Source organism: Notolepis coatsorum (assembly GCF_963971535.1).
Source record: "Notolepis coatsorum genome assembly, chromosome: 9".
Classification (NCBI taxonomy): Eukaryota; Metazoa; Chordata; class Actinopteri; order Aulopiformes; family Paralepididae; genus Notolepis; species Notolepis coatsorum.
In genome coordinates, this window is record NC_140173.1 from 142367261 (window position 1) to 142394711 (window position 27451).

Sequence of the window (27451 nt, forward strand, 5' to 3'; positions counted from 1 at the left end):
GTGGTCTCCACATTGTGTCCTTCCTTTGAGCCAGGTCATGGTGATCTCCAAGGTCAGCTCCAAGGCTGGTAGTCGTCGGTGCCACTGGGAGTGGGCCTTGGGATCTGGAGTACTCAACAGAAACAAGATCATTTTGGTTTATGCCCTCACATCCACTGTTCCCTTGGGGTTGGTATGGGGTGGTCGGGCTCTTAGCTTGACCAGTTGTGGCCAAGGCACTGATTAAAAGGCCCTGATCCGACGGGAACCGCTCTGGGCAGCAACTTTCCCCACGACACTTCATGACAACCGTGGCTGCTGTCTGGGCACAGGAAGGGACTGCAATTACATATTGCAGAAGCAGTTGTTGAGTAGACATTAGTTGAATAGTTTAACTGCAGCCAGTGCAACGAGAGATGGAGCGAAAAAGAAAGAGAGAGTTGAGGAAAAAAGATCAGACAGACAAGGAGTTGTTTCAGTTGTTCCTGTTCCAGCTCTCACCTGACCCGCAGCATCAGTGTGGGCTGCCCACGCAGGAGGCTCTCCAGGTGACTTCAGGGGTGAGGAGAGAGTTTGGCTGCTGAGGATAATAATAATAATAATAATAATAATAATAATAATAACTTTATTTGTATAGCACTTTTCATACAGGGGATTGCAGTTCAAAGTGCTTTACATCAGTAAGAAATAAGACGTAAAATCAGTGTAAAACAAGCAGCAAGAGCAAAGCATAAAGTGGGATACAATTTTGCAGATATATTAATCAAATCATATCAGAACCTCAAGTTCCAAGGATGGTCGTTGTATCAGACTGTGACCATGAGTAAGGAACCTTTTCTTTATCGATTGAATTGAGCTCCAACACGTGCACCAACTGTTACTGGTACCATGAACATTGAGAACTAAAACCCCAGGTATTTAATTTTTTATTTTATTTTATTTCAGTGTTTGATTCAACATGAGGTGTGTGTTTGAATAAATAAATATACATAGTGTTGAAAATGTAGTGACTATACGAGATCTGTCCATTTTTTATTCTCTGGGAATTTAGGTGAAGCCTGTCATCAGTAGAACTGTAATTAATTTGTTCTGTTATTTCTCTGATTAACATTATTCAGAGTGGGGGCAAATATTTTTTATTGCATGGGAGATTGTGTTCATTATACAGTACAGCTTCATATTTGCATCCCAGTAGCTACCTTAGTGACCATAGTGAGAACCTATAGAGAACAAACCTATAGACCTGTTCGCTGTATACAAAGAGCAAATCAGCAATACCAACTGAGTCACGTGACTATGTTGCCCCATACCTGCGTGAGCTGCTGCGGTAAAAAAAAGATTTTTTTAGACTGCACTTCTAACTGAAAAATGTCAGGATCATTAATTTACTGTAAAAGCATTCTTTTCATTCTTCTCCTACTGTGTCATCATCATAATCCAGTAGCAATAACCAGTCGGACTGGAAACTAGTTTTCAGTCCCACACAGGAGGTGTGGTTTAAAAGGGCATGGCATAACATGAATGTTTTTTTGTCCAAACATTACAAAACGTGCAGGACATGTTTCATAACACATGCTGAACTGTGTGTGAGAACTTATTTTACAATCCTAATGATCAATATTTACTTGAAACCCGGTAACCCGCTTGCGGCTATATTTATTATTATATTTCTTTCTGGTAGCACAATTTTTTTTAAACTTTTTTGTTGGCTAGTTCATTTGTCGAACATTAAAAAACACAAGCCAAAATGTTTGGGCCGACACAGGTCTTCATCAGGACAAACATAGTAGATACAAACACAGGTGGTATAAATGGAGTTGCAGTCCAATATGGATGCCCACATTGATTCAATGATCCATTAAGGTATCAAAGTATCAGTGCATCTCTGCCTCATACAGAGATACACAGAGAAGAAACAATCTTCAAATCAATCATTTTTACTTTGACGAGTCATGTGTGGTCTCCACATTGTGTCCTTCCTTTGAGCCAGGTCATGGTGATCTCCAAGGTCAGCTCCAAGGCTGGTAGTCGTCGGTGCCACTGGGAGTGGGCCTTGGGATCTGGAGTACTCAACAGAAACAAGATCATTTTGGTTCATGCCCTCACATCCACTGTTCCCTTGGGGTTGGTATGGGGTGGTCGGGCTCTTAGCTTGACCAGTTGTGGCCAAGGCACTGATTAAAAGGCCCTGATCCGACGGGAACCGCTCTGGGCAGCAACTTTCCCCACGACACTTCATGACAACCGTGGCTGCTGTCTGGGCACAGGAAGGGACTGCAATTACATATTGCAGAGGCAGTTGTTGAGTAGACATTAGTTGAATAGTTTAACTGCAGCCAGTGCAACGAGAGATGGAGCGAAAAAGAAAGAGAGAGTTGAGGAAAAAAGATCAGACAGACAAGGAGTTGTTTCAGTTGTTCCTGTTCCAGCTCTCACCTGACCCGCAGCATCAGTGTGGGCTGCCCACGCAGGAGGCTCTCCAGGTGACTTCAGGGGTGAGGAGAGAGTTTGGCTGCTGAGGATAATAATAATAATAATAATAATAATAATAATAATAATAATAATAATAATAATAATAATAATAATAATAATAATAATAATAATAATAATAATAATAATAATAATAATAATAATAATAATCATAATCATAATCATAATAATAATAATAATAATAATAATAATAATAATAATAATAATAATAAAATAATAATAATAAAATAATAATAATAATAATAATAATAATAATAATAATAATAATAATAATAATAATAATAATAATAATAATAATAATAATAATAATAATAATAATAATAATAATAATAATAATAATAATAACAACTTTATTTGTATAGCACTTTTCATACAGGGGATTGCAGTTCAAAGTGCTTTACATCAGTAAGAAATAAGACGTAAAATCAGTGTAAAACAAGCAGCAAGAGCAAAGCATAAAGTGGGATACAATTTTGCAGATATATTAATCAAATCATATCAGAACCTCAAGTTCCAAGGATGGTCGTTGTATCAGACTGTGACCATGAGTAAGGAACCTTTTCTTAATCGATTGAATTGAGCTCCAACACGTGCACCAACTGTTACTGGTACCATGAACATTGAGAACTAAAACCCCAGGTATTTTATTTTTTATTTTATTTTATTTCAGTGTTTGATTCAACATGAGGTGTGTGTTTGAATAAATAAATATACATAGTGTTGAAAATGTAGTGACTATACGTGATCTGTCCATTTTTAATTCTCTGGGAATTTAGGTGAAGCCTGTCATCAGTAGAACTGTAATTAATTAGTTCTGTTATTTCTCTGATTAACATTATTCAGAGTGGGGGCAAATATTTTTTATTGCATGGGAGATTGTGTTCATTATACAGTACAGCTTCATATTTGCATCCCAGTAGCTACCTTAGTGACCATAGTGAGAACCTATAGAGAACAAACCTATAGACCTGTTCGCTGTATACAAAGAGCAAATCAGCAATACCAACTGAGTCACGTGACTATGTTGCCCCATACCTGCGTGAGCTGCTGCGGTAAAAAAAAGATTTTTTTAGACTGCACTTCTAACTGAAAAATGTCAGGATAAAATATTAGGTCAAGAGAGAGCGATGCCCCGTATTCCATTGCAGTTTGCACGGCCTCCTCAGCGTGCCTCTCCGCGGATATTTTATGCATAGCGTGGGTGATGATGATGATGATAGAAACCGCTGTGGCGCATACAGTTGAATGCTGGTATTACACTCATTGAGGGACACGAAGAAGTCAAGTCCGATGGGATTTGGGAATCTCAAATACAAATCGGGATTGGAATAAAAAATGCATTTATATTAAACAATACAGAATATACAGCACTTCTTGGGGTCTGTAGGATAAGCACTTATTCCCTCCCCCCTGAACATTTATGGAGATGTATGGGCCTTTTAAGTCAGTGATAAAAGTGTCTTTCAAGGATAAGTGAGCTCCTGCACTGATTATTATTATAGTTGAATATTCAATATTTGATCACCAAAACCCCCCAAAAAGCATAAAAAGCGGGTCCCCGCCCCACCCAAAAAGGGCCCCCAAAAATCGTACATACACAGGTATAGTGCCCTTTTCAGCCTTTGAGCACCTGCCCCTCTAAAGTCCTGTGCACGTCCCTGGAGCAGAACAATAGTAGACAAAAAGGCCTGAGCCTTCGCTCAATATGTATGTAACCATTACCTTCTTTTGGCCGAGGCATTTACATTCATAATGCAGGTCTGACTCTTGTGCGCCTCTAATTGGATCCAAATTGAACCTGCAGACCTTGTACAGCAGGAGGAAGGAGGCACGTAACCATCACTCCTCCTCCAAGAGGAGACAAGCGGCGGGCAGAGTACAGCCGGTGCCACGGACGGACACCATTAAACACAAGGTACTAATGGTCAGTGACGTATAATCTAAGAAGAACACTCAATTTGAAACAGCCTAGAGCTCGAACCACACTCAAAAGTATGTCTGTGTCAGTTAAAGGAGTGAAACTCTGGAACAATATACCGGATAAAATAAAAAACAGCAGGAGTATTTTTAAGTTTAAAAATATGTTTAAAAACAGGGTTCTAGAATCTTAGAGTAAAATTTAACCTACAATATTATTTTTTTTTCCTACCATGAAACTCTGGTATTGCAGATACATTTTTGATTTTCCTATGTTGGCTTATGTTCTTTTCAGGAAAGTTTTTTGTTGATTGTTGATTTTTTTTTTTTTTTTTATCTTGCAAACTTTAACTTTTTAGAATTTGTCATTCGTAGTACAATGGTGGGCGAGTTACAGAACACTGGTATTTCTCACGGAAAGTTATTGGACTTGGGCTGGCCTCGACTTGAGGAACTTTTAGTTGGCAGATAGTTAAGGGATTTCGTTGACTAACTCACAGGCTGAAATTATTCCACCATCATTGGACCTCATGCACCAACAGACTTACGACAAAAGTCACGAGCAAATGTCCTCATAGCTCCCAGTGGCGGCTGGTCCATAGAGCCCGCCCCCCCCCCCCCCCCCCCCGGTGGAAAGTGGTTTTGGATTTTTCTATTATAGTAGATTTCGACCGCTAAAAATATAATAGCCTTTTTTTAAATAAATAATAATTACCCATTTTAAGTATGTTTGTGTTTAAAATTAACAATAACGTGTAATATATCAAATATAAATCATTGTTTATGCTTCCTGTTCATCCCCTCCCTCTTCTGGGTATGTGCGCAACGCAGCCAATTGAAAAATGCACATGGCAACATAAATTCATCTAGCAACAAGATTTTGCCAATCAGCGTATTCAAATATGATGCCTAAAGGGCGATTAATTTAGCGCCCCAAGCAGGGTCATTGGTGTGTTAGGGGGTGCGGACTGACGTGATGACGACAATGATGAACGCAGGGACAGGATTACAGCTGCCCCCAAATTCAATAATATCTCTTCTCTAAAAGAAAGCTGTAAGGTCCCCTTATAAGGGGACCCTGCTTTTCCCAGGTGGGGTATCATTGGAAAGCCACACTCATTGGCTACAACCCTGTCCAAAGATCTTCGAGATCGCCAAATGATTGACGGAGCTAGAGCCCCGGGAGTCGGGGGTGGTAATGTGTACTTTGGCGCACGCCTCACATATCGGCATGTAACTCGAGAACTGCTGAACAGATTTTGTCACCTGAAAGGGCAATCTTGTATATTGTATTAAAATAAATGCACACCCGAGCCACCTAGAGGTCTGCAAAGTGGCGCATCGCGAATCGTCCTCAAGAGGGCCCACATGTTAACATTGGATGTTAAGAGGTTAATGTTTTATTTTTTTTCAAATGTATCCAAGAGTAAAGACCTTAACCCTATCAAAACAGCAGTCAAAGTTTATATATATATATATTTTTTTTACAACACTACAGGTGTACTGTAATTAACAATGAGCGTGTGGTGCCTAAAGTCCACACCAAGCTCAGCATACCACCCAGTCCATATATTTGGGGTTTGGCCTACTATTGCGACCTGAGCGTGTTTGTTTGGTATGTGCTCTCACTGGTGCGTGTGTAACAGAGGCAACTCGCCCCTGCCACGAATTCGACCATGCCTTGAGTGGGAGTCGAACCCCAGGCGTCCGCACTGCGGGCGACATCACAAACCGTTGCGCCAAGAAAGGAATTCCCTTCTAAGCGCTCAGTTTGGATGCCTCTGGGGAGTGAGTTTTACACCCGTTACACGTGTGTGGGCATCAGAGCTACAGGCTCTGGAGCTAGGGGTGTCTCACTGTCTGTGAGCTTGGGTCCCTAGTCTGCAGTGGGAGTGGAGTTCCTCTACAGCTGGACCGAAGTGCAGCCGGTCGGCATCGCCGGACTGTCCTGGAAGTGGCTCGGCTACAGGTAGGATATGTCTGCGATTTCTCATGCATGAGGTAAGATCTTGGTTCCTTGCCGACCTTTACAATAAAAAGCATGAAACTTTTCTACCCATCGCTACAGTAGATGAGATTGACTTTTACATTGAGTTTGTTGCAGAGGTTCTGATCTGGATCGCTGTGTCTCTGCATGGGTCTTTATGTCACTCAGTTGGGCTCTGAGCTGCACATTGCAGTATTTGAAGCAGGCTTTTGTGTTGTCTCCTGGAACAGACGCGATCCATTGTTTTAACTCTGGGTTGCTTTCCCACTCCCGCCTGTACATTATTTTTTTTTATAATTCCCCCATTTAATTGGATCCAAATTGAACCTGCAGACCTTGTACAGCAGGAGGAAGGAGGCACGTAACCATCACTCCTCCTCCAAGAGGAGACAAGCGGCAGGCAGAGTACAGCCGGTGCCACGGACGGACACCATTAAACACAAGGTGCTAATGGTCAGTGACGTATAATTTAAGAAGAACACTCAATTTGAAACAGCCTAGAGCTCGAACCACGCTCAAAAGTATGTCTGTGTCAGTTAAAGGAGTGAAACTCTGGAACAATATACCGGATAAAATAAAAAACAGCAGGAGTATTTTTAAGTTTAAAAAGATGTTTAAAAACAGGGTTCTAGAATCTTAGAGTAAAATTTAACCTACAATATTTTTTTTTCCTACCATGAAACTCTGGTATTGCAGATGAATTTTAGATGTTCCTATGTTGGCTTATGTTCTTTTCAGGAACGTTTTTTGTTGATTGTTGATTGTTGATTTTTAAGCCTTCGAAAAATTATTTGTTTGTTTATTTATTTGTAAACATTCGAAATAAAATAATTCATTCATTCATTCAAAAAAAATGCATTCATTCATTCATTCGTAGTACAATGGCGAGTTACAGAACATTGGTATTTCTCATGGAAAGTTAGGACTTGGGCTGGCCTCGACTTGAGGAACTTTTAGTTGGCAGATAGTTAAGGGATTTCGTCGACTAACTCACAGGCTGAAATTATTCCACCATCATTGGACCTCGTGCACCAACAGACTTATGACAAAAGTTACGAGCAAATGTCCTCATAGCTCCCAGTGGCGGCTGGTCCATAGAGGGCGCCACCCCCCCTGGTGGAAAGTGGTTTTGGATTTTTCTATTATAGTAGATTTCGACCGCTAAAAATATAATAACCTTTTTTTAAATAAATAATAATTACAAATTTTAAGTGTTTGTGTTTAAAATGAAAAATAACGTGTAATATATTAAATATAAATCATTGTTTGTGCTTCCTGTTCATCCCCTCCCGGAAAGGAGCTATTGAAAATGTATTGATTTGAATATGAACAAACATTCCTATAAAATATTTAAAGTGAAAAGTAGTAAATGAAGGTCCCACGGGACATAAGCCTTTAGTGTTTTTGTGAAGACATTCTCCAATAACATTCACAAAGTAATTTTTTTTTTTCATCCCATTTGGGCTGTGGGGGGTGCTTAATGTCTGAAGGAGTCGACTGAAGGCTTCTTGTCCTCTGCAAAAGCATGCAATTGGTCCACTGATGGATACATCTTGATATTTGTCTAGTCTAGTGTGTTCATTAGATGGGTGAAATCCTCTTTCAGTGCCTCTGTGCCTGTTTTCTTAGGCAGTTAGCCTCTGGTATGCATGCCATTAGCGTTAGCCACGCTTCTAGGCCTCTTTTCTTTTGGAAAGAATGATAAAAAAATATTTATAAATAAAAAAAGAAATATATATATATAGGCTATATATATTATAATAATCATTTTATTTTGTCATTCGACTAAGAGGTTGGCAGTCGACTACGGCTCCTTTCGATCGATTAGTCGACTATTCGACTAATAGGGGTCAGCCCTATTGCAATATATATCAAGTCAATAAGGTCTTGTTTGTTTGTTTTATCTTGCAAACTTAATTTTTTTTGTTCTTTTCTGGATAGGTTTTTGTTGATTTTTTGTTGTTGTTGTTGTTTGTTTGTTATATTTTGAAAACTTAAAACTTTTTTGAATTTGTTTTTGAATTAGGGGTAGGTTGCTCTATAAGCCTTCGGCTTCAAACCTATCCTTTTCATTTGTTTATTTGTGAAAATTTTCGAAGAATTATTTGTTTATGTTTATTTATTTGTATGTGTAAACATTCAAAATAAAATAATTCATTCATTCATTGTTAATTGCCTTATATAGAGTGAATCATGGTAAACATCGACAAACAGTTCACACAAACGCCCTCCATATTGTTCAAGTGGTGACTCAGCGTTTTAGATGCTCAAATGTAGATAGATTGATAGAAATTATAGAAACATTTTCCTTTGTGTCATTACTTGGATTCTAAGATGAAAGGTTCAGACTTAATGCTTGGCAGAAACAAGAGAAATCAAATCAAATGCAAGTAACTCTTTATTTATTATGGAAGGTGACCCCTTGGGAACTCTGGGAACACAAGAGGTGCTGCTGTGCCTTCTTTTGTCTTCATCCGAAATAGCACGGGATAGCAAGTACCATGTTCTGGCCAGAATAGAATATAGTAGCGCAGCCACCCCCTACTGCTCCACCAGCGCCGGCCACCGCAGCAGTGGCTGCCCCCGATAGGCCAACCACGCCTACAATAAAAAATACATGTATCAGTTACAATCAATTTGTACATTCATTGCTGTTCCCACAATATAATTTATACTTAATTTCACTAACAAAGGCTAAAATGATTGATATTCAGAAAAAAGGTCATACACATAATTTACCTGCTGACTGCAAGGCCGCCACTACGCCAGAATAGAATATAGCGCAGCCACCCCCTACTGCTCCACCCACCGCAGCAGTGGCTGCCCCCGATAGGCCAACCACGCCTACAATAAAAAATACATGTATCAGTTACAATCAATTTGTACATTCATTGCTGTTCCCACAATATAATTTATACTTAATTTCACTAACAAAGGCTAAAATGATTGATATTCAGAAAAAAGGTCATACACATAATTTACCTGCTGACTGCAAGGCCGCCACTACGCCTCCAGCAGCCACTCCTCCTGCATTTGCAAGGGCAGCTGATGACATCATACTTGCTGCTAAGGATCCGGCACTGATCCCTGCTGCAGTGAAACCGGCAGCACCCAAGACAATAGGGGCCAAAACAGGGGCCAAAACTATGGCAGCACCTTGAAATGGTGAAACAAAACAAATGTCAAAGATTTGTTGGGCAGGTGTCATACCCAAGACCCATCGTGCATTCAGCCAGAGGTTTTTACCAGAGTTTACGAGTTGTGACGTATCACTGACCTTTAAAGGTTTTATGAACATGGAGTATCATGAGACATCTTCAGAAATATAATGTTGACATGTTGGGATTCCTAGAAATTGCTCAAACCACCTGCATCAAGAAATAAAGTTTGAATAATCTGTCTGAATCTGCTGCCTTGCATCTGATTCGTCCTGAGTATCCTAACTAGCACACCCGAATGCTATGACCTGCATACGACACATGGTCACATGATACATTTATGACTTTAAACTTTGACCAAGCAAGTGAGGCAGCATTCCTTCACACCGGAAGGCAAACATTGCGCCATAATTTTGTGCCAAACATTTGGTATGGTATGGTTTATTTCTTAATCCCTGAGGGGAAACATGGTTTGCCAACAGAGCAAATACAAATATACAAACATGAAAGAAACAGTTACATGATACAATACAGCATACACAACACAATAGGAGAGCCTCTCAACACAGTGCTATCGGTGTTCGTTAAAAAATGCAACCGCAGCAGGAACAAAGGACCTTCTCAATCGCTTAGTAGAGCATTGAGGCATCAACAATCTATCACTAAATGAGCTTTGCAGAGCATCGAAAATACTGAACAGTGGGTGGCCTTCAAAAGATAAAATAGTGTTCAGTTTAGTTCTGGTTCGCTTGGCTATGATGATCTCCAGGGAATCAGGAGGAAGGCCAATCACTGAGCCAGTCTTTTTAATGATTTTATTTATACGTTTTTTTTGTCAGAAACCGTGATGCTGCCCCCCCAGCAGAGAACAGCATTAAACAGGACACCAGCCAGGATACCTTGATAGAATACATATAAGTGACCTGCTGATGTCGAAGGATCTAAGTTTCCTCAAATGAAAAAGCCGAGACTGGGCTTTTTTTTAACACAGAATCTGTGTTCTGCTTCCAGGCCAGCTTACCGTCCAGGTGAATGCCAAGATATCTATAGGACTGGACTATTTCAACCTCCTGCCCCCTAATGATGACAGGAGACATTCACCTTCTTCCTACTGAAGTTGATGACCAACTCCTTGGTTTTTTCGATGTTTAATTCCAAGAAATTGGCATTGCACCTATGGACAAAATAATGAGTCTATCTCCTTTTTATAGGGCGTGTGCTAGTGGATTGATTGATTGGCCGTGTGGCCAATCAGAGAAACGCTGAACGAAAAGCTGAACACAAGTTGGTTGCCTTTAATATTCACGCGGCCTGGTCATCACCTTTGTTGATGAGACCGATAAGAGCAGTATCATCAGAAAATGTTTGCATATGGCATATGTAAATGCTTTCAGCTGCTCGGCTCCCAGACTCTGGAACTCCCTGCCCCCACATGTCCGACAGTCTGACTACACAACAACATTCAAATCCCAACTCAAAACTCACCTGTTCAAACTGGCATACTCACTGTAACTGTACCCTGTGTGTCACTGTTTTATACTTCCTATTGTCTACTTTTAATTTTATAAATGTTCCACAAATAAGGGAAGGACTCAAATATACCTGAATAGTTCAGGGTTTTATTTCAAAGTCGGTCTATACAGACGCACCAGTGTTTTGTCTCCTCTTCTGTGTTTTATTTAAAAATAGGTCTACACAGCCAGTCTTTTTTCTCCTCTTCATAAGAGTTTGAGGTTTTCCTTTGTTATAACAGGTAAAAACAGCAATAAAAGTAAAATTTTCTTTTTGTTGCTTTATAATTCCATTAATGCAACAAACTGTGTGCTATATGTAACCATGAGGCTTAGGGTATATAACAGACAAACAAAGCAATTATATTTAATATAATTATCTTTATTGAATATTGTGTCGATTGATGTGTCGTCCTTTCATAAATGCTTATAATGACAAACATTATTGAAAAGATAAATGAATCATTACAGTTGACTCTTGAAATACTACACAATTCGTACCTGCCCCCACCACTGTTCCCAACATGGTTACTGAAACAAGAGAGAATAAAAAACAGAGCTACAATTAATTGAGATCAGATCACAGTAGCCAATGTTGTATCAAAGAGACATTGTTATGATCGTGTACATTGATTAATAAGGCAAATTGTCTATACACCCAAGATTTTGTAAAGAATGTTAACTATCGTCTATCGGTGATATTGTACTCACACGGATCCATGATCGTCTACTGCCTGTAGAGCTGGTTTTGTGGTGCGGGCGGGGCTAGCAAGTTTGCTAGCAAGACTAGCCAGACGCTCGCTCCGCCTCCAGCTCCGACACAAAATGTGCAAGTGCCACGTTGGTGTATACGTCATCATTTTGTGTCAGAGTCAATCTGGTTCCTCCCTCCCTGCTCCTTCTCCCTCGTTTGTTATTGTGTAGAGAATACCTGTCAATCATATCCATTCTAACTGGAGATGATGGGGCGATTCATTGTGGAGTTAGGTTTGTGAAAACATTTATGTAACTTTTCATCGGGGGAGCCAGGAAACCGCCCAAATTACACAAAAAGTAGCCCAAAGCCATTTTTACCCGCCCAATCAAATAAAAAGTAGCCCAATCTGGCAACACTGCACACATGGGCGTGAAACAGCCCAATCTGGCAACACTGCACACGTGGGGGCGTGAAACAGCCCAATCTGGCAACACTGCACACGTGGGGGCGTGAAACAGCCCAATCTGTCAACACTGCACACGTGGGGGCGTGAAACAGCCCAATCTGTCAACACTGCACACGTGGGGGCGTGAAACAGCCCAATCTGTCAACACTGCACACGTGGGGGCGTGAAACAGCCCAATCTGGCAACACTGCACACGGTCCTTGGAGCTGGCGGGACGTGTCTTGTATGCAAATTCAGGTGTGCGAGAACGCGCTTCCAGTTTAAGAATGAGTGACGAACGGTTACATCCAAATGAGTTGTATTTAAATGTTTGAGCGGTTACATCCAATTCGTTTTATTTAAATGTTTGAGCTAGAACATCTAAATTAGTTTTATTTAAATGTTTGAACTAGAACATCCAAATGAGTTGTATTTAAATGTTTGAACTAGAACATCCAAATGAGTTGTATTTAAATGTTTGAGCTAGAACATCCAAATTAGTTTTATTTAAACGAGAGCTTAAATTAAAGAACGCTATTCCTTTTGGGACAGCTGGTTAATTATCTAGTCATACGTCCACTGAACAAACAAATCCTTCTTCTGGTAGAGTACATTCAGATTCAGTCTCCCTGCTTAAACCAGGATTGTCGAAGAACGAGTGGGGGGGACTTTCATGAAGCCGTCGCACAATGCAACGCACACAGAACATTGTTCTTCTGTGGTCAGAGGCATCCGGCTGTAACGTTACCGTCCCATCATTGACAACATTAACATCAGTAGCGACAACCAACCGACTTAACGTTAGTGCAGCTATAGCTAGCGGTTTTAACCAGTATTCTCACTGGAATAAATGGTAAATGGTGCATTTATATAGCGCTTTTATCCAAAGCTATTATTACTATCACTATTGTTTGTTCCCATCATTCACGCCAACGGCGGAGGCAACCATGCAAGGTGCCAACCTGCTCATCAGGAGCATTAGGGATCAAGTGTCTTGCTCAAGGACACGCCGCTTCGGTTTTGAAGTCACGGTTCGGTATGGGTTTTTGGTAGGGATGTCCGATATTCTCGGCCGATATCGGCATTAAAATGTGATATCGGAAAATATCGGTATGGGTTTTCAATTTTTTTTTTTACATTTCTATAACCTTTATTTACCCAGGCAAGCAAGTAAAAACAAATTCTGATTTTATTTATTGTCAAAAGTATGCATACTGTTGTGTTAATTCCACAACAAGAGATATGTAATGTTAATTACCTGAAATTATAAAAATGCATATATCGGTATCGGTTGATATCGGTCTCGGAAATTAAGAGTTGGACAATATCGGTATATCGGTATCGGTAAAAAAGCCAATATCGAGCATCCCTAGTTTTTGGTACAGTGGGGGAACGTTTGGCTTTCCATGTTCCACTCAGGGGTGATGTAGAGCGCAGTAACTGTGAAGTAGGGCTATCAACGAATATTCTATATTCAAGTAAAAAATTGTTAAATTTCAGACATGATGGCTTATAGATGTCAGATCAGTTAATAACACTCCGATAAGCCGTTAGCCTGTGTCAGGTGATGACGCTGTTTAAAATGCAGTCGTTCCTCTTTATCACCATGAATAGTAACAGGGAAGCGACTGTCTGTATGAGCCAACATGGTGGTCAGTAGGTGTATAAGACGTGTTGTGTCTGTTTGAGCCAACATGGTGGTCAGTAGGTGTATAAGATGTGTTGTGTCTGTTTGAGCCAACATGGTGGTCAGTAGGTGTATAAGATGTGTTGTCTCTGTTTGAGCCAACATGGTGGTCAGTAGGTGTATAAGATGTGTTGTCTGTTTGAGCCAACATGGTGGTCAGTAGGTGTATAAGATGTGTTGTGTCTGTTTGAGCCAACATGGTGGTCAGTAGGTGTATAAGATGTGTTGTGTCTGTTTGAGCCAACATGGTGGTCAGTAGGTGTATAAGATGTCGTCTAATAATAATAATAAAATAATTACATTAGATTGTGAAAAGAAACTGCCCCCGGTGGGCCTGAAAGCGCTGCATGGCGGATAGGAGACACGCAACGTCATTAAGTTGAAGAACGTGCTGAACGTAATGAACAACAACAACCACCACGACCATCGGTTGCAAAGACGGTGATTTGCACTCCGAGACTCGAGACAGTTTTATGCAAGCTATGTAAACTACAGCTGGCCTACCTTCTTTTTTATGCTAGCGCTATTTTGGCAGTTCTAGCGTCAAGAATGTAAGTAGCCAAGGAAAAGATATCGCCTCATGTTTATCACACCTTATTCGGAGGTGCGTTGCCGTGTATGAATGTCCGTTCTATATGCCATAAACTATCATTCATTTGATCTCCGAGAGCCAACCCCTTCTCAATCTCGCACCAATTCCACCTCACGCACTGAGATAATAAGGTGTGTGTGTGTGTGTGTTCGCTATGCTAAATTACAGGTAATCTCTCAGTGTTGTGCGTGGGCAGAACGAACAACATCCGGCCCTTTGCGCAAGTTATATTTTGGGAAGGGGTGAACTTGGGAGTATTGAATACAATTCTGCATGCGCAAAAAAAAAAAAGTTCTTCATGTGCGTTCCATTAGTGGTTATAACGTACCGTTGCATTCATTCGGTACACAGCACACCCCAAAGGTCCAGTACTGAAACGGTTCGGTACGGATACGTGTACCGTTACAACCCTACTACCCGCGAATCGAACCGGAAAACCTTCCGATTACCAGACGAATGCTCTACCTCCTGAGCCACTATCGCCCCGAATAATAGAAAGTCAATATAATTTTTTTTTTTTTTTACGGTTGTTGCAGAGAGGTTTAAGAAACGATACTCATGAACCTGGGTTCCGGGGCGGAGCTCTGCTATTGAACCAAATTCAACAAATGAGTCCAGAAGAGATCTTCTATTATGCAACTTTATTACTCAACAGGTTGACAACGTGACTCATATCTAAACAAAGATAGAAAGATTCATGTATAAAAAAAAATAATCAAAACATCATAGCAAGTCGTGATTCTGAATACAAAAACAAACAAACAAAACATTCCAAAGCAGCCGCTCGGCAGCGAGGGGTTAACAGGTAAGATCACTTCTATATAACAAAGACACAATCAGGCATCCGTGAAGAAGGAGTCCAGTTCCTCAGTCACCTCCGCCACGTCTTCTTGGGGCTTCGTTGGCACGTCCCGGGTCACCTCCGCCACGTCTTGGGGCTTCGTTGTTGGCACATCCCGGGTCGCTGTGGGGCCTCTGGCCGGAGGGCCGTCCTGCGCCCTCTGCTGGGGGGCGCCGTCTGCCTCGCGCTTTACCTCCTTCCCCCCTCCGCTCAGAAGCCTCTGGCTCTCGGTGAAGTACTGGTTCGGGTGATTGAGCGAGAAGCCAGCGTCCTCCACCTGTTCAGACCAAGAAACACACAAAGTGGATCGTAAGGAGAGAGTGACGTCAGCGACGGTTCAGAGCGCTACGTACCTAGTAGCCGAGCTGTTGGGCAAAAACACCTCGCACAGAGTTTTTAAGTAGGGATGCACCGAATGGGGAAATTCTTGGCCGAAACCGATACCGAAAATAGGAAACAGTTGGCCGAAAACCGAATGCCGAAAGGCCGAAAATGATTAATATAAAATATTAGGGATGCTCGATATTGGCTTTTTTACCGATACCGATATTCCGATATTGTCCAACTCTTAATTTCCGATACCGATATCAACCGATACCGATATATGCAGGGTTTCCCCCCCCCCCAAAAAACTGAATAATTTCAGGTAACTAATAATTTCACTGGATATATATATAACAAATATTGTTATTGTTTTTTTCTTTTTTTAAACAGATACCGATATTTTCCGATATCACATTTTACTGCCGATATCGGCCGATAATATCGGTCGGCCGATAATATCGGACATCCCTATAAAATATATATATAATGTATTTCTTTTTTTCTTCTTTTGCTCCCCGATTATGGCAAAATACATGATTATGGCAAACACTTAACTTAAATAATATTAATAATCACTATTATGGGCCCATAAAACATGTATTCAGCACTTTTGAATGCATACATTAATTCCAGACTGACTGCTGAAAGATTGTACAATTTAAACATTTTCTCTTTGCATACAACAAAATGTGCATTAAAGTCAAGTGCATTTTCTTTTCTCTGTAGGATAACTACAACAAAGTGCGTTCAGAACAAAGGCAAGGTGCTTTAAAACTGCATAAAGATCTGCATAAAGACACACACACGAGAGGGAGAATTGCTTATAGCAGACTTAATGATGTTACTGTAGTGGCTACTGTATATAATTCACGGCATTTCTACATGGAAGGACTGTTGTATTTACTACATCTCCCGTGACTATTAGCGGGGGATGACGTAGCTTACGAGAGACGGGTCAAAGAGGAATGGAAGCATTGTTAGCTAGCTTAACGCTAGCGTTAGTTAAAGGTTTTTAACCACGACAGGCATATAGTAATGGCGAGGATATAAAGCATGTTAATATAATATTTCCCAAAAATATAAAAAAAAAAATTGCAGTCATGTCATCACAAACACTGGCATTTAAAGGGTACAAATAAAACAATTCCTGCACCAGAATGCAGGAAATTAAGTCTTTGTAACACAAAATCTCCTGGTGGGTGACCCCCAGACCCCCCGCTTAAAAAGTGGCCTGACTGGGGCTATATTTCGCACTATATTTCCTGGCCTGAATGATTTCCCCAGTCCGGCCCTGGTTAAAAGCCTCCAATGCTTATTAGTGTGTTTGCGTTTGAACGTTTGCATGTTTCAACCATACATTTCAATAAAAAAAAAATTTTTAAATACTTGAAACCCTTTTTGTGTGGAATATTTGATGCGGCCCAGCCTCACCCAGACTCTACCTCCAGCGGCCCCCAGGTAAATTGAGTTTGAGACCCCTGCTTTAAAACAAGACGTTAGAAACACTAGATGTTAAAAACATCTTTGAATATATTCAATATTCCAGCGGGAGCAGAGTCACATTTTGTGCTGACGTTGATTATCGCTGACTACAGATGGATTGAACTTTATGCGGTTATGTGTGCTTTCTTACGGTATCCATGCGACATCTAATTGCATTGGTGACAGATAACGTAATGACATGCCAAGGCAAGCCGTTCCACGTCTATTACAAACAGCAAAGGTCAACACCTTTGTGTTATCAATGTGAATATATGAATATTGAACTAGTTTAAGTGTCGTCCCCCTGCCAAAAAAAACGCTAATCTATGAAAGCTTTAGCCAAACATTGATCCATTTCAATATTATGCCACAACAGAGATAAAACAATTGGCCCTTGCGGCCTCTGAAATTGGCGCCTACATAAACATGAAACGATCCCAAGCCGGGAGATCAAAAATGAAATCAATACGAAAATGCTTTTCGTCTGCGCCCCCAATTTCGTGGAACGCCCCCCCCCCCCCCCCCCCTTTTTCCTGATCACCGCATTCCTGGGGATTTCATTACTGGGGTGATTGTTTGATTCATGGCCCGCTGTGTAAATATTTCATCAGAGAAGTATTACATTTTGACCTTTAATAAACGCCCGGCGAGGGAAGGTGGAACGGTGGCAATCTATCTGCGCTAATTCCTATCTGCGGAAGCAGGAGGAGACAATAATGGCATGTGACGGAGCTCCTCCGAGGAGGCCGGGACAATGTGACAAAGCCTTTGTGTCGCTGATGACTTTGCGCGTCGAGGATGAGCGGCGGCTGATGGGAGGGACGGTTTTAAGAGTGCAGTAAAATATGACTAGTGGATTTCATAAATGGGGATTTCATTTGAGGGGGGGGGGGGGGTGCATTCATCTCTCAAAGGCTATTAGGGCTCGCTGTTTATCAGGGCTGCCGGCGCGTTTATTCCTGCAAAGTTATCGTTCCTCCGGAGCGAGTGGCGCCGGGCTATTTGTCATCACCTCTAAAGGATGACAAAAAGGGTACTTTTCCCCGTAAAACTACTAACTAACTACTTTACACTGAAATTAGTTAAACTACATGTAAAGGATGACAACGGTACCATTTTACTGAACTACTAACTAACTACTTTACACTGAATTGAGTTAAACTACATGTAAAGGATGACAATGGTACCATTTTACTGAACTACTAACTAACTACTTTACACTGGAATGAGTTTAACTTCATGTAAAGGATGACAATGGTACCATTTTACTGAACTACTAACTACTTTACACTGAAATTAGTTAAACTACATGTAAAGGATGACAACGGTACCATTTTACTGAACTACTAACTACTTTACACTGGAAATAGTTAAACTACATGTAAAGGATTATAACAGTACCATTTTACTGAACTACTAACTACTTTACACTGGAAATAGTTGAACTACATGTAAAGGATGACAACGGTACCATTTTACTGAACTACTAACTAACTACTTTACACTGGAATGAGTTTAACTTCATGTTTAACCAATAACAGACCACGCTAGTCTAAATTTGCCTAGAGGTCACTATTTGATGGGATTACAGATTATACCTTTAAGTAAACACAACAACAAAAATCGTATCAAGTAATTCGATTTTATATTAAGTCTTAAAATTCGTATTCAGTTTAGTCTGTTTCATCCACCTCAGCCTGTTTCAATCCACCTCAGCCTGTTTCAATCCACCTCAGCCTGTTTCAATCCACCTCAGCCTGTTTCAAACCTCTTCAGTCTGTTTCAATCCACCTCAGCCTGTTTCAATCCACCTCAGCCTGTTTCAATCCACCTCAGCCTGTTTCAATCCACCTCAGCCTGTTTCAACCCACCTCAGCCTGTTTCAAACCACCTCAGCCTGTTTCATCCTCCTCAGCCTGTTTCAATCCACCTCAGTCTCTTTACGTACCAGTAACATTATCAGTGCATCCCTAATAAACATTTGAAAATGTAAAATGTTATGACCAAATGTCCGCAACATTTTAGAATATTTTTTTTTTTATATAATTTTAAAATAATCCTTTCCAGGTCTGGGGGAAATAAAATAAGGACCCAGTGCTCTACTCAGCATAGAGACACTCGGCATAGAAAGAGAAGGATTTATGGGTAAAACCTGTCTAATGGTGGTGGGGGTGGGGTACTGGTACTGGTAAACCTATGTTACCAGTATGTTAACTGTTTTTCATCTATTACAGTAATATAAAGGAATGTTTTAGCTTTTTAAAGTCACAGTGCCATGCCATAAAAACCCACACCATCTGTCTTCTAACTATGGGAGGCGGGTGGTCTTGTTGGGACTTGGAGGTAGCAGGAAGTTACCTTATGTGAGGCTGTTTTTTAACCCCTTAAACCAGTCATCGGGCCGAGATTTATTTCACATCATAAATAGATCAATACAGTCCGTATTAATTAATGTCTGTTTTTTTTTTTTGTTATTAGTGTTAATAGAGTTCATAAATATCTTGGCGGAAACCGGATGAATTAAACGCAAGGAAATAACGTGTCATAAAAGCGTTGTAGTCCTAAGACAGATGAGACCCATTGAAAAATGGACAGACATTTCTAAAACTACACTACCCAGCTCACACCAGCCTCTGTGAAAGCTGCTGAAAATATTCTTTGTGAAAAGTTCTGACGTTATCTTTGTGATTATATCTCACGCGTCGAACAAAAAGTATAAAATATACATTATTTTCTAACAGCAGAGTGGGGTAGAGGAGTGATCCAGCCCTAAGGGAAGGGTCGTCTCCCATTGGTGGATAAGTGTGAATAGTCACTCTCATTTGAAATGGTTTGACGAATGAGGAGAAAGAGGGAGTGTCTAGTAGTTTCTGTTTAAAAAAAACAGCACAGTGAGGAAGGAATGGTATTGTGTGTGTATCAAGATTGGAGGAACATTTTGACTGAACTGACTAAGCTTGTAATACATTTTATTAATTGAGAACACAGATCCGGTCTTTCCCTTTTCTCTACAAAGATACAGTTTTTGGTAGTGATCAATCTCATCTTCTGATTACCTCACCTAAGCTGCTTCACACCACAGAAACAAATAAGGGTGCTTTCACATATCGTTTTGGTGGACTCGGTGCGGTTCTGGTGGTGAAGTTGCAACATTGTTGCATTCATCATTTGGTTCGTCTGCATTCACACAGCAATTTGTCAGGCGCACCAAAACTTTCTGAACAATGTCACGCGGTCGAAAATGGCGCTCGTCTATTGGACAATAGAGAGTGGAAATGTGTGTTGACATGGCATTGATCCATTGTTCTATTGAAGCCCATTACCACCATCCTCTCGCTAAACAACTTGTACACTGCGTTGTTTTTATGAGTGCCCACAAGTAGCTGTTTTATTTGGTCTTCTGCCCATATGTGTACAGCTTGTTTTGCAGTGAATGCAGCGCGCCTCGGTGGTAATAATAATAATAATAAGCCGCGTTTTTTCTTCCTTCTACCCAAGATGCAGTTAATAGATAGATAGATAGATAGATAGATAGATAGATAGATAGATAGATAGATAGATAGATAGATATGAGTGTGCTTGTTTTGCAGTGAATGCCGCACTGTCCGCGTTTGGTCCGATGAAGCGAACCGAGACCTATGTTTTTGGGCGGACTAGAGTTTGTGTGTTTGGTCCGCGGACCGAGTTCGACGCGCATTCACACAAACCTGAAAAACCGGACTATCGAATTCTGGTCCGATAGTCCGGACCAAACAGCCCCTGTGTGAAAGCGACCTTTAAGATACAGGTAAGCTCCTGGCCCATGAGACAACACATCTTATACACCTACTGACCACCATGTTGGCTCATACAGAGACAACACAGTCTTATACACCTACTGACCACCATGTTGGCTCATACAGAGACAACACCGTCTTATACACCTACTGACCACCATGTTGGCTCAAACAGAGACAACACATCTTATACACCTACTGACCACCATGTTGGCTCAAACAGAGACAACACATCTTATACACCTACTGACCACCATGTTGGCTCATAAAGACACAACACGTCTTATACACCTACTGACCACCATGTTGGCTCAAACAGACACAGCACATCTTATACACCTACTGACCACCATGTTGGCTCATAAAGACACAACACGTCTTATACACCTACTGACCACCATGTTGGCTCAAACAGACACAACACATCTTATACACCTACTGACCACCATGTTGGCTCATAAAGACACAACACGTCTTATACACCTACTGACCACCATGTTGGCTCATACAGACACAACACGTCTTATACACCAGCTGACCACCATGTTGGCTCATGAAGACACAACACGTCTTATACACCTACTGACCACCATGTTGGCTCATACAGACACAACACGTCTTATACACCAGCTGACCACCATGTTGGCTCATGAAGACACAACACGTCTTATACACCTACTGACCACCATGTTGGCTCATACAGACACAGTTGCTTCCCTGTTACTATTCATGGTGATAAAGAGGAACGACTGCATATTAAACAGCGTCATCACCGGCTGACACAGGCTAACGGCTTATCGGAGTGTTATTAACTGATCTGACATCTATAAGCCATCATGTCTGAAACATATATTATATATTATGTATCTATTTATCGGAGGGAGAAAGAAAAGAAAAGGCATGATGGCAAACATGCTTGCTTATGTACCCGTCTGGTCTAAGGCTATTAACTCTACCTCCAAGTAATCATTTCCCCCCAGAGCGATGGTGATCAGGTGGGCTCCTGACAAGCATCTCGCAGACGGCTCTCCTCGCACAAGGCTTCAAATTAAACTGTCGCATATTGGATACGAAACATCTACTGTAGATGATGTGTGTGTGAGTGTGTGTGTGAGTGTGTGTGTGTGTGTGAGGCCGCTGCATTCTCCTTCTGGGCTCTGTCAGTTCTGCTCCTCTCAGAGAAGAGTGGTGAAACAGCTAATCTTCAATGACATCTCTCCAGGATTGCAGCTTTCTCACAGAGAATACATGTAGATATATATATATCGTTTTTTTGTGTGTTGCTGATACCGTCTTGTGGGGGGGGGGGGGGGTTTCAATCTAAATAAAATAAATAAAAATCACATGAATTGTGGAGGTAAGATGGAAGCTCTACAATCGGCATGTTTACCTTTCAGCACTGGCTCCACAGCTCGCAGAAAATCAAACACTATCAAGTGTAATGATCAACACACACACACACACACACGCACACACACACACGCACACACCTCAGATGGATCTGCAGTAATCAAGAGATGGCTGGACTGCCTGTTTAAGCCCTTTTTTTAAGCCTGACAGCACAATGACCCCAAGGGTCTCAAAATAATAATAATTAAAAAAAAATAGCATTAGATGGAACAAATAAAAAAATTTCATAGGGGACTGAGTAAATCTAAACGCTATGATAAACCTATAAAAATGAAGTGGCTGCGACAGCTAATGATGGATGTGATCACACCTCTTGGGTCTCTGCAGAGGCTTCACTCATACCCCCCCCCGCCCCCCCCCCCCCCCCCCCCCACACAGCCTTGATTACTGCCAAGCCCTGAATGAAAGGCTTCCTTACATTGTGCGTCAGCTCAAAGTACTTCTGGCAGGCCAGCTGGTAGTGCTGGTCTTTCACCAACTCCACGATCTACAAGAAAAAAAAGACAAGTCAAATATAAAATATAAATCATTTAATGTAAATGTAAGTGTTCCTTTATTAATCCCCTTGGGAGAAATGCAGGCGTCATAGCAGTATGGGGGAGGGGAGGTACAGACAGGACAAAGATAAATAATAATAATAATAATAATAATAGTAGAAATATAGATAATAATATAAAATAATAATATAAACAAATATTATAGAATATAGAATTATCACTGGGGCAAAACATATATATATATATTTATTGTGGCAGACCGGCTGGCGTAGTACTAGAGGGCCGCTATATCTCCGCCAAGGTACTGGGGCATATGCCCATATTAGGAAGTCCGAGGAAACTCCCGGGGGAGATCCGACACACATCAGCCACTATGCAATGCACCTGTGTGTCAGACGCGCACAGGAGACCGGTGAGCACAATTAAGTGGGATAGAAAAGGGAGACAGAGAGAAGGAATAATTGGAGTAGCGCTAAGGCGAAACCTGAGAGTAGAAGAAGAAGGAGAGAGAAGTAAGTGATGACGAGGAGAGATAGAGAGAAGAGGAGAAGATTGTCGTTTGTGTGACCCAATGCTGTGTTTGAATGGAGATCCCCGCTGTGTGACCGACCCTTCGATTGTCTTGAGAACCCGCTTTGGTATCGACCCCTGCTTGCCCGGATCAGCCCCTGCCCATATGAGAAACGATCCCCGTGTACCGACCCCCACGATCGGACAACGATGATTCTCTTGGATTACGGATTGGTTGACGCTTACACTAACCTCTTCCTTCCGCCTAAATAGCAATAAAACATCTGTTAAACTTGCGTCTACCTTGTGCCGTGTGTATTTAATTAATTCCAATCTGGTGACGGCTCAATACACCCCAGAGTTTGTCACAATATATATATAATTGATATTTTTTCATTCATTATTAACTAGACACACCTAGCATCGAAGCTTGCGTATTGCAACCAGATTATTCTTGGGCATTAACCTCTTAACTCATTGGGCGCCACCCACTTTCCTCTGGCGCCAGAGTTATTGACCATTTTAGCAATGTTTGCAGATCAATCGTGTGTTCTGTATTATAGCTATGGAGACAATAGTACGGCTAATTTGACAGGCATTGTTCATAGTCCATTACTGACTAACCAGTACATTTCTACATACTGTAGTTTGTGCGCTATTACACGCTAAACATCGCCCCTTTCCAAAATAAGTATTTTTTCATAGATCGCAAGATATGACGCGTTATATGCAATATGCCCAAATCGTTCTGGTTGATCGCCTGAAACCCGAAATATTTCCATGTGTCTTCACAAAATCATCAAGGTGGGGGGGGGGGGGGTCATTTTAACTAAAGAAATGTGATCGTTACTAAAAGCAAGTTTTTTTAGGACTGCATACTTCTTTTGCAAAGCTTAGCTTTATACTTATAGCACATGCATGAGCCTGGTCTCTTTTGAAAGATAACATTCTGAAGTTACTAATGCAAAAAAGGAAAATCACTTTTAGTGTGAATGAAATAGTGTAACAGAGGTCTGAACTTGAGTTGAACCTGAAGTTGTGTACTCACATTTTTCTGTAGCGGTTGCAATATAAAAAAAAGAAATATATATATATATATATATATATATATATATATATATATATATATATATATATAAAAAAAAAGAAATATATATATATAAATAGGTATAAGCTGTAAAACACAGCGGTTCCATAGCCTGAAGTCTTATGTAGTACAGGTCCAAATTTTATAAAAGTCCGTTCAGAAATGGGTCTTTGAGAGACGTCCGAGTAAAACTGGCAACAAAAAAAAAAAGCTCTCCAAAATCCATTCGCTCATCCACGGCTGTTCATTCTGAAGTGTGATTCACTTCTCGTTTTCGCTCGTCAACTTTCACCTACTTCCTGTATTTGCACACACGTGGGGTATCGTTGGAAAGGTACACTCATGGCTACAATCAGCGGATGATTGGAAGCTCTGGAGCGTCTGGAGTCCGGGGTGGTCATCTGACGCACAGCACGTAAAAAGACGCTCGCCTGACATATCTACATGTAACTTGAGTTTGGGCAGCCCTGCTCTAAGCCCTCTGTCTTACAGAGAGTCCACTTTGGGCAGCCCTGCTCCGACTCCCATGTCTTACAGAGAGACCACTTTGGGCAGTCCTGCTCTAAACCCTCTGAGGCACTGGTTTGGTCGAGTGAGGTGGTGTTCGAATGGCAACAAATAGATCTTTCGAACGGTAATTTATATGTTCGTGAAAATGCAGCCCGAGCCGCTAGATGCCCGCCAAGTGCCGTGGCTTGTGTGAAAGGGCATGAGGAGGGCGGTGAGAATAAATATCAGACTTTTACTTCCAACAAAATGGGGTCTTGAGGCTCCTGGTACAGAGAGATGGAGCGGGGGGTGGCACATCAAATGGTATACAGTCCTCAGGGTGTCCTTACAATTATTCGCTCACACCATTACAGATCTGACACGCTTCACACTTTGGGGCCTTTTAGATATAAATAGACTAGAATGCGGGAAAGTGTTTTAGATGACTATAGAGTAATATCTACATTAAGTACAGCAGTTACAGTCTGATGTGTCTAATGCATTCTGTAACACAATGGTATGGTATGGTATTTATTTTAGACAACGAAACATATACAGATCATTACTCACATGTGCTTTTGTCAAGGATAGGAACGAAAAAGGCGCAATGACTTATTTACATCGTTGTCCTTGGATGTCAAGGATGCTTGAAAAACAACACATATACAACTCATTACAGTAAATCATTTACAATTATCACCTTTGCATAGTAATAATGGCACAACCCTTAGTTAATACAAACAATGCACATTTGTTGATGCATGTGTAACGGATATGTGCCGCGATAGTGTGACTACGGCACATAGAAGTGTGTAAAACTCACTCCCCAGAGGCAGATAAACCGAGCGCTTAGGGGGGAATTCCCTTCTTGGCGCAGCGGTTTGCTATACTGGCCCCGGAGCAGACGCTCGGGGTTTGACTCCCACTCGAGGCATGGTCGAAGTTTCGTGACGGGTACTAGGACGTACCCGTTATACATGTTCATTCTAGCCTTGAGTCTATGAGTCAATGCTATGGTGGACTCAGGAGTTAGACAGAGGGGTTAGAGCAGCGCTGCCCCCCAAGTGGTCTCTCTGTAAGACAGGGGAGTGAGAGCAGTGGTGCCCAAAGTGAACTTCAAAATCCGAAAACGTTCTTTTTGGGCCTAAAAGGGGGTTCCAGAGAGTGATGTAAGGGATAATCAACGAGTAGATGTGCATTCATCGGTTTAAAGGTGGAGATGAGGAACCCCTTGACGCGCAGTGGATTCTTTCTTTTTTTGTGACTTAAAGTCGATTAACCAGGGCTGTACCGAATAGTTCGAAGCTTCATTCATAATGTCGACATTCAAATTCTAAATAAACATTCAAATTTATATTTTTGTAAAGAAATTATTATTATTATACATTTTTTTGGTGTCTATTCATTCCGTTTAAACCAATGGGGTTTTTCTTCACAGTTGCAGATAAGGATGAGGCTACACTAATATTATACTATTATACCGTAATTCCTCTAATAGTAACCCCGGCTTGTATTTGTTTCAACTGTAGCGGATACCAGGCTTGTATTAGGAGGAGGCATGTATAAGAGAGAGGCCTATATTTCAAATTTTCAAACAGATCATAATGAATAAATCAACATTTTGTGTCAGTTTGAACCCAGTAAAATGTACTGGGTTAATTTATTGAAACCAAGTACTGTATGAAATACGGTAGTAAACAGTGCAATTACAGGTGGTAAAATAAAGTAAAATAGTGCAATCACAATACTACTAGTATAATAATAATAATAATAATAATAATAATAATAATAATAATAATAATAATAATAATAATAATAATAATAATAATAATAATAATAATAATAATAATAATAATAATAATAATAATAATAACTTCGTTTTATACAATTCTGAGGTAGGCTTACTCTCTTGGTAAACATTAACACCATACCATTATATGGTATTTACTGTACAGCCAGGCCAGCATATAACAACAATAACTCTAATATACATGAAACCCGGCTTGTATTAGGAGGCCGGCTTATAATTGCTTAGCTCAACAGCGCACCCGGTCATTAATAGAGACCCGGTTTTTAATTGAATACCGGTTACTATTAGAGGAATTACGGTAGTATATGACTCGTCATAAAAATTCTAATAAAACATTTATCATAAATGATGTAGCCTATTCTGCATCCGCTTGGCGCTCCTCCATCAAGACGTCACCATCACTTTCGTACAGACCGTGAGCCCTGATTGGATTATTTATGTTGACGAAACTGACGAGTTTTATCCATTAAAGAAAGTCGATTTAATTAATAAAAAAAAAACTCGATTAATCACTTTATTCAAATTGAGAATTTTGTTTTTGAGTATTTTTTCATGATAAAATATAAAATATGACGACAGACATTCGAAAGCTTCATTCGAAAACTTCCAATAGAAGCTTTGGGCAATTAAACGTGAGCCGAACTACGTGCGCATCGAGCGGCTCTAACGCACGCATGCTGGCCAATCTGAAAAGAGTCTCTCAGACCACGGTATAAAATTAGTGCTGTCAGGCGATAAAAAAAATGTATCTAATCAATTACA

The 27451-nt window shown here is 40.7% G+C and overlaps 2 protein-coding genes across 5 annotated transcripts in view; both read right to left on the reverse strand.

Annotated features, from left to right (window-relative positions):
• Window positions 1-8753: 8753 nt before the first annotated feature.
• LOC311234003 (uncharacterized protein) lies at window positions 8754-11882 on the reverse strand. 3 transcript variants are annotated; one of them, XM_084321079.1, is made up of 5 exons: window positions 11754-11882; window positions 11544-11573; window positions 9356-9529; window positions 9113-9217; window positions 8754-8974 (listed from the first exon to the last, which is right to left on the reverse strand). In XM_084321079.1, exons 1-5 carry the CDS (start codon window positions 11761-11763, stop codon window positions 8844-8846), a joined length of 450 nt encoding a protein of 149 aa, XP_084177205.1. In that variant the 5' UTR covers window positions 11764-11882; the 3' UTR covers window positions 8754-8843. The 3 variants fall into 3 exon arrangements, with proteins under 3 accessions (XP_084177205.1, XP_084177206.1, XP_084177207.1); XM_084321080.1 differs by having other exon boundaries at window positions 9102-9217; window positions 11754-11877; XM_084321081.1 differs by lacking the exon at window positions 9113-9217 and having other exon boundaries at window positions 11754-11877.
• A 3239-nt stretch (window positions 11883-15121) lies between these two features.
• Window positions 15122-27451, reverse strand: part of prim2 (DNA primase subunit 2) — a 147308-nt gene continuing 134978 nt past the window's right edge. For both annotated transcript variants that reach the window (XM_084320995.1, XM_084320994.1), the window contains exons 13-14: window positions 22715-22783; window positions 15122-15581 (exon numbers count right to left, since the gene is read on the reverse strand). In XM_084320995.1, the coding sequence (XP_084177121.1) occupies window positions 15300-15581; window positions 22715-22783 (351 nt within the window). In that variant the 3' untranslated portion in view covers window positions 15122-15299. The remainder of the gene's footprint in view (window positions 15582-22714; window positions 22784-27451) is intronic.

What these genes read in the sequence shown, in the direction of transcription:
- LOC311234003 (XM_084321079.1), bottom strand. An exon ending in GGGAACAGTGGTGGGGGCAG is followed by an intron (nt 9,530 to 11,543) that starts GTACGAATTGTG and finishes CACCATTTCAAG; the next exon opens with GTGCTGCCATAGTTTTGGCC. An exon ending in GGCGGCCTTGCAGTCAGCAG is followed by an intron (nt 8,975 to 9,112) that starts GTAAATTATGTG and finishes TTTTTATTGTAG; the next exon opens with GCGTGGTTGGCCTATCGGGG.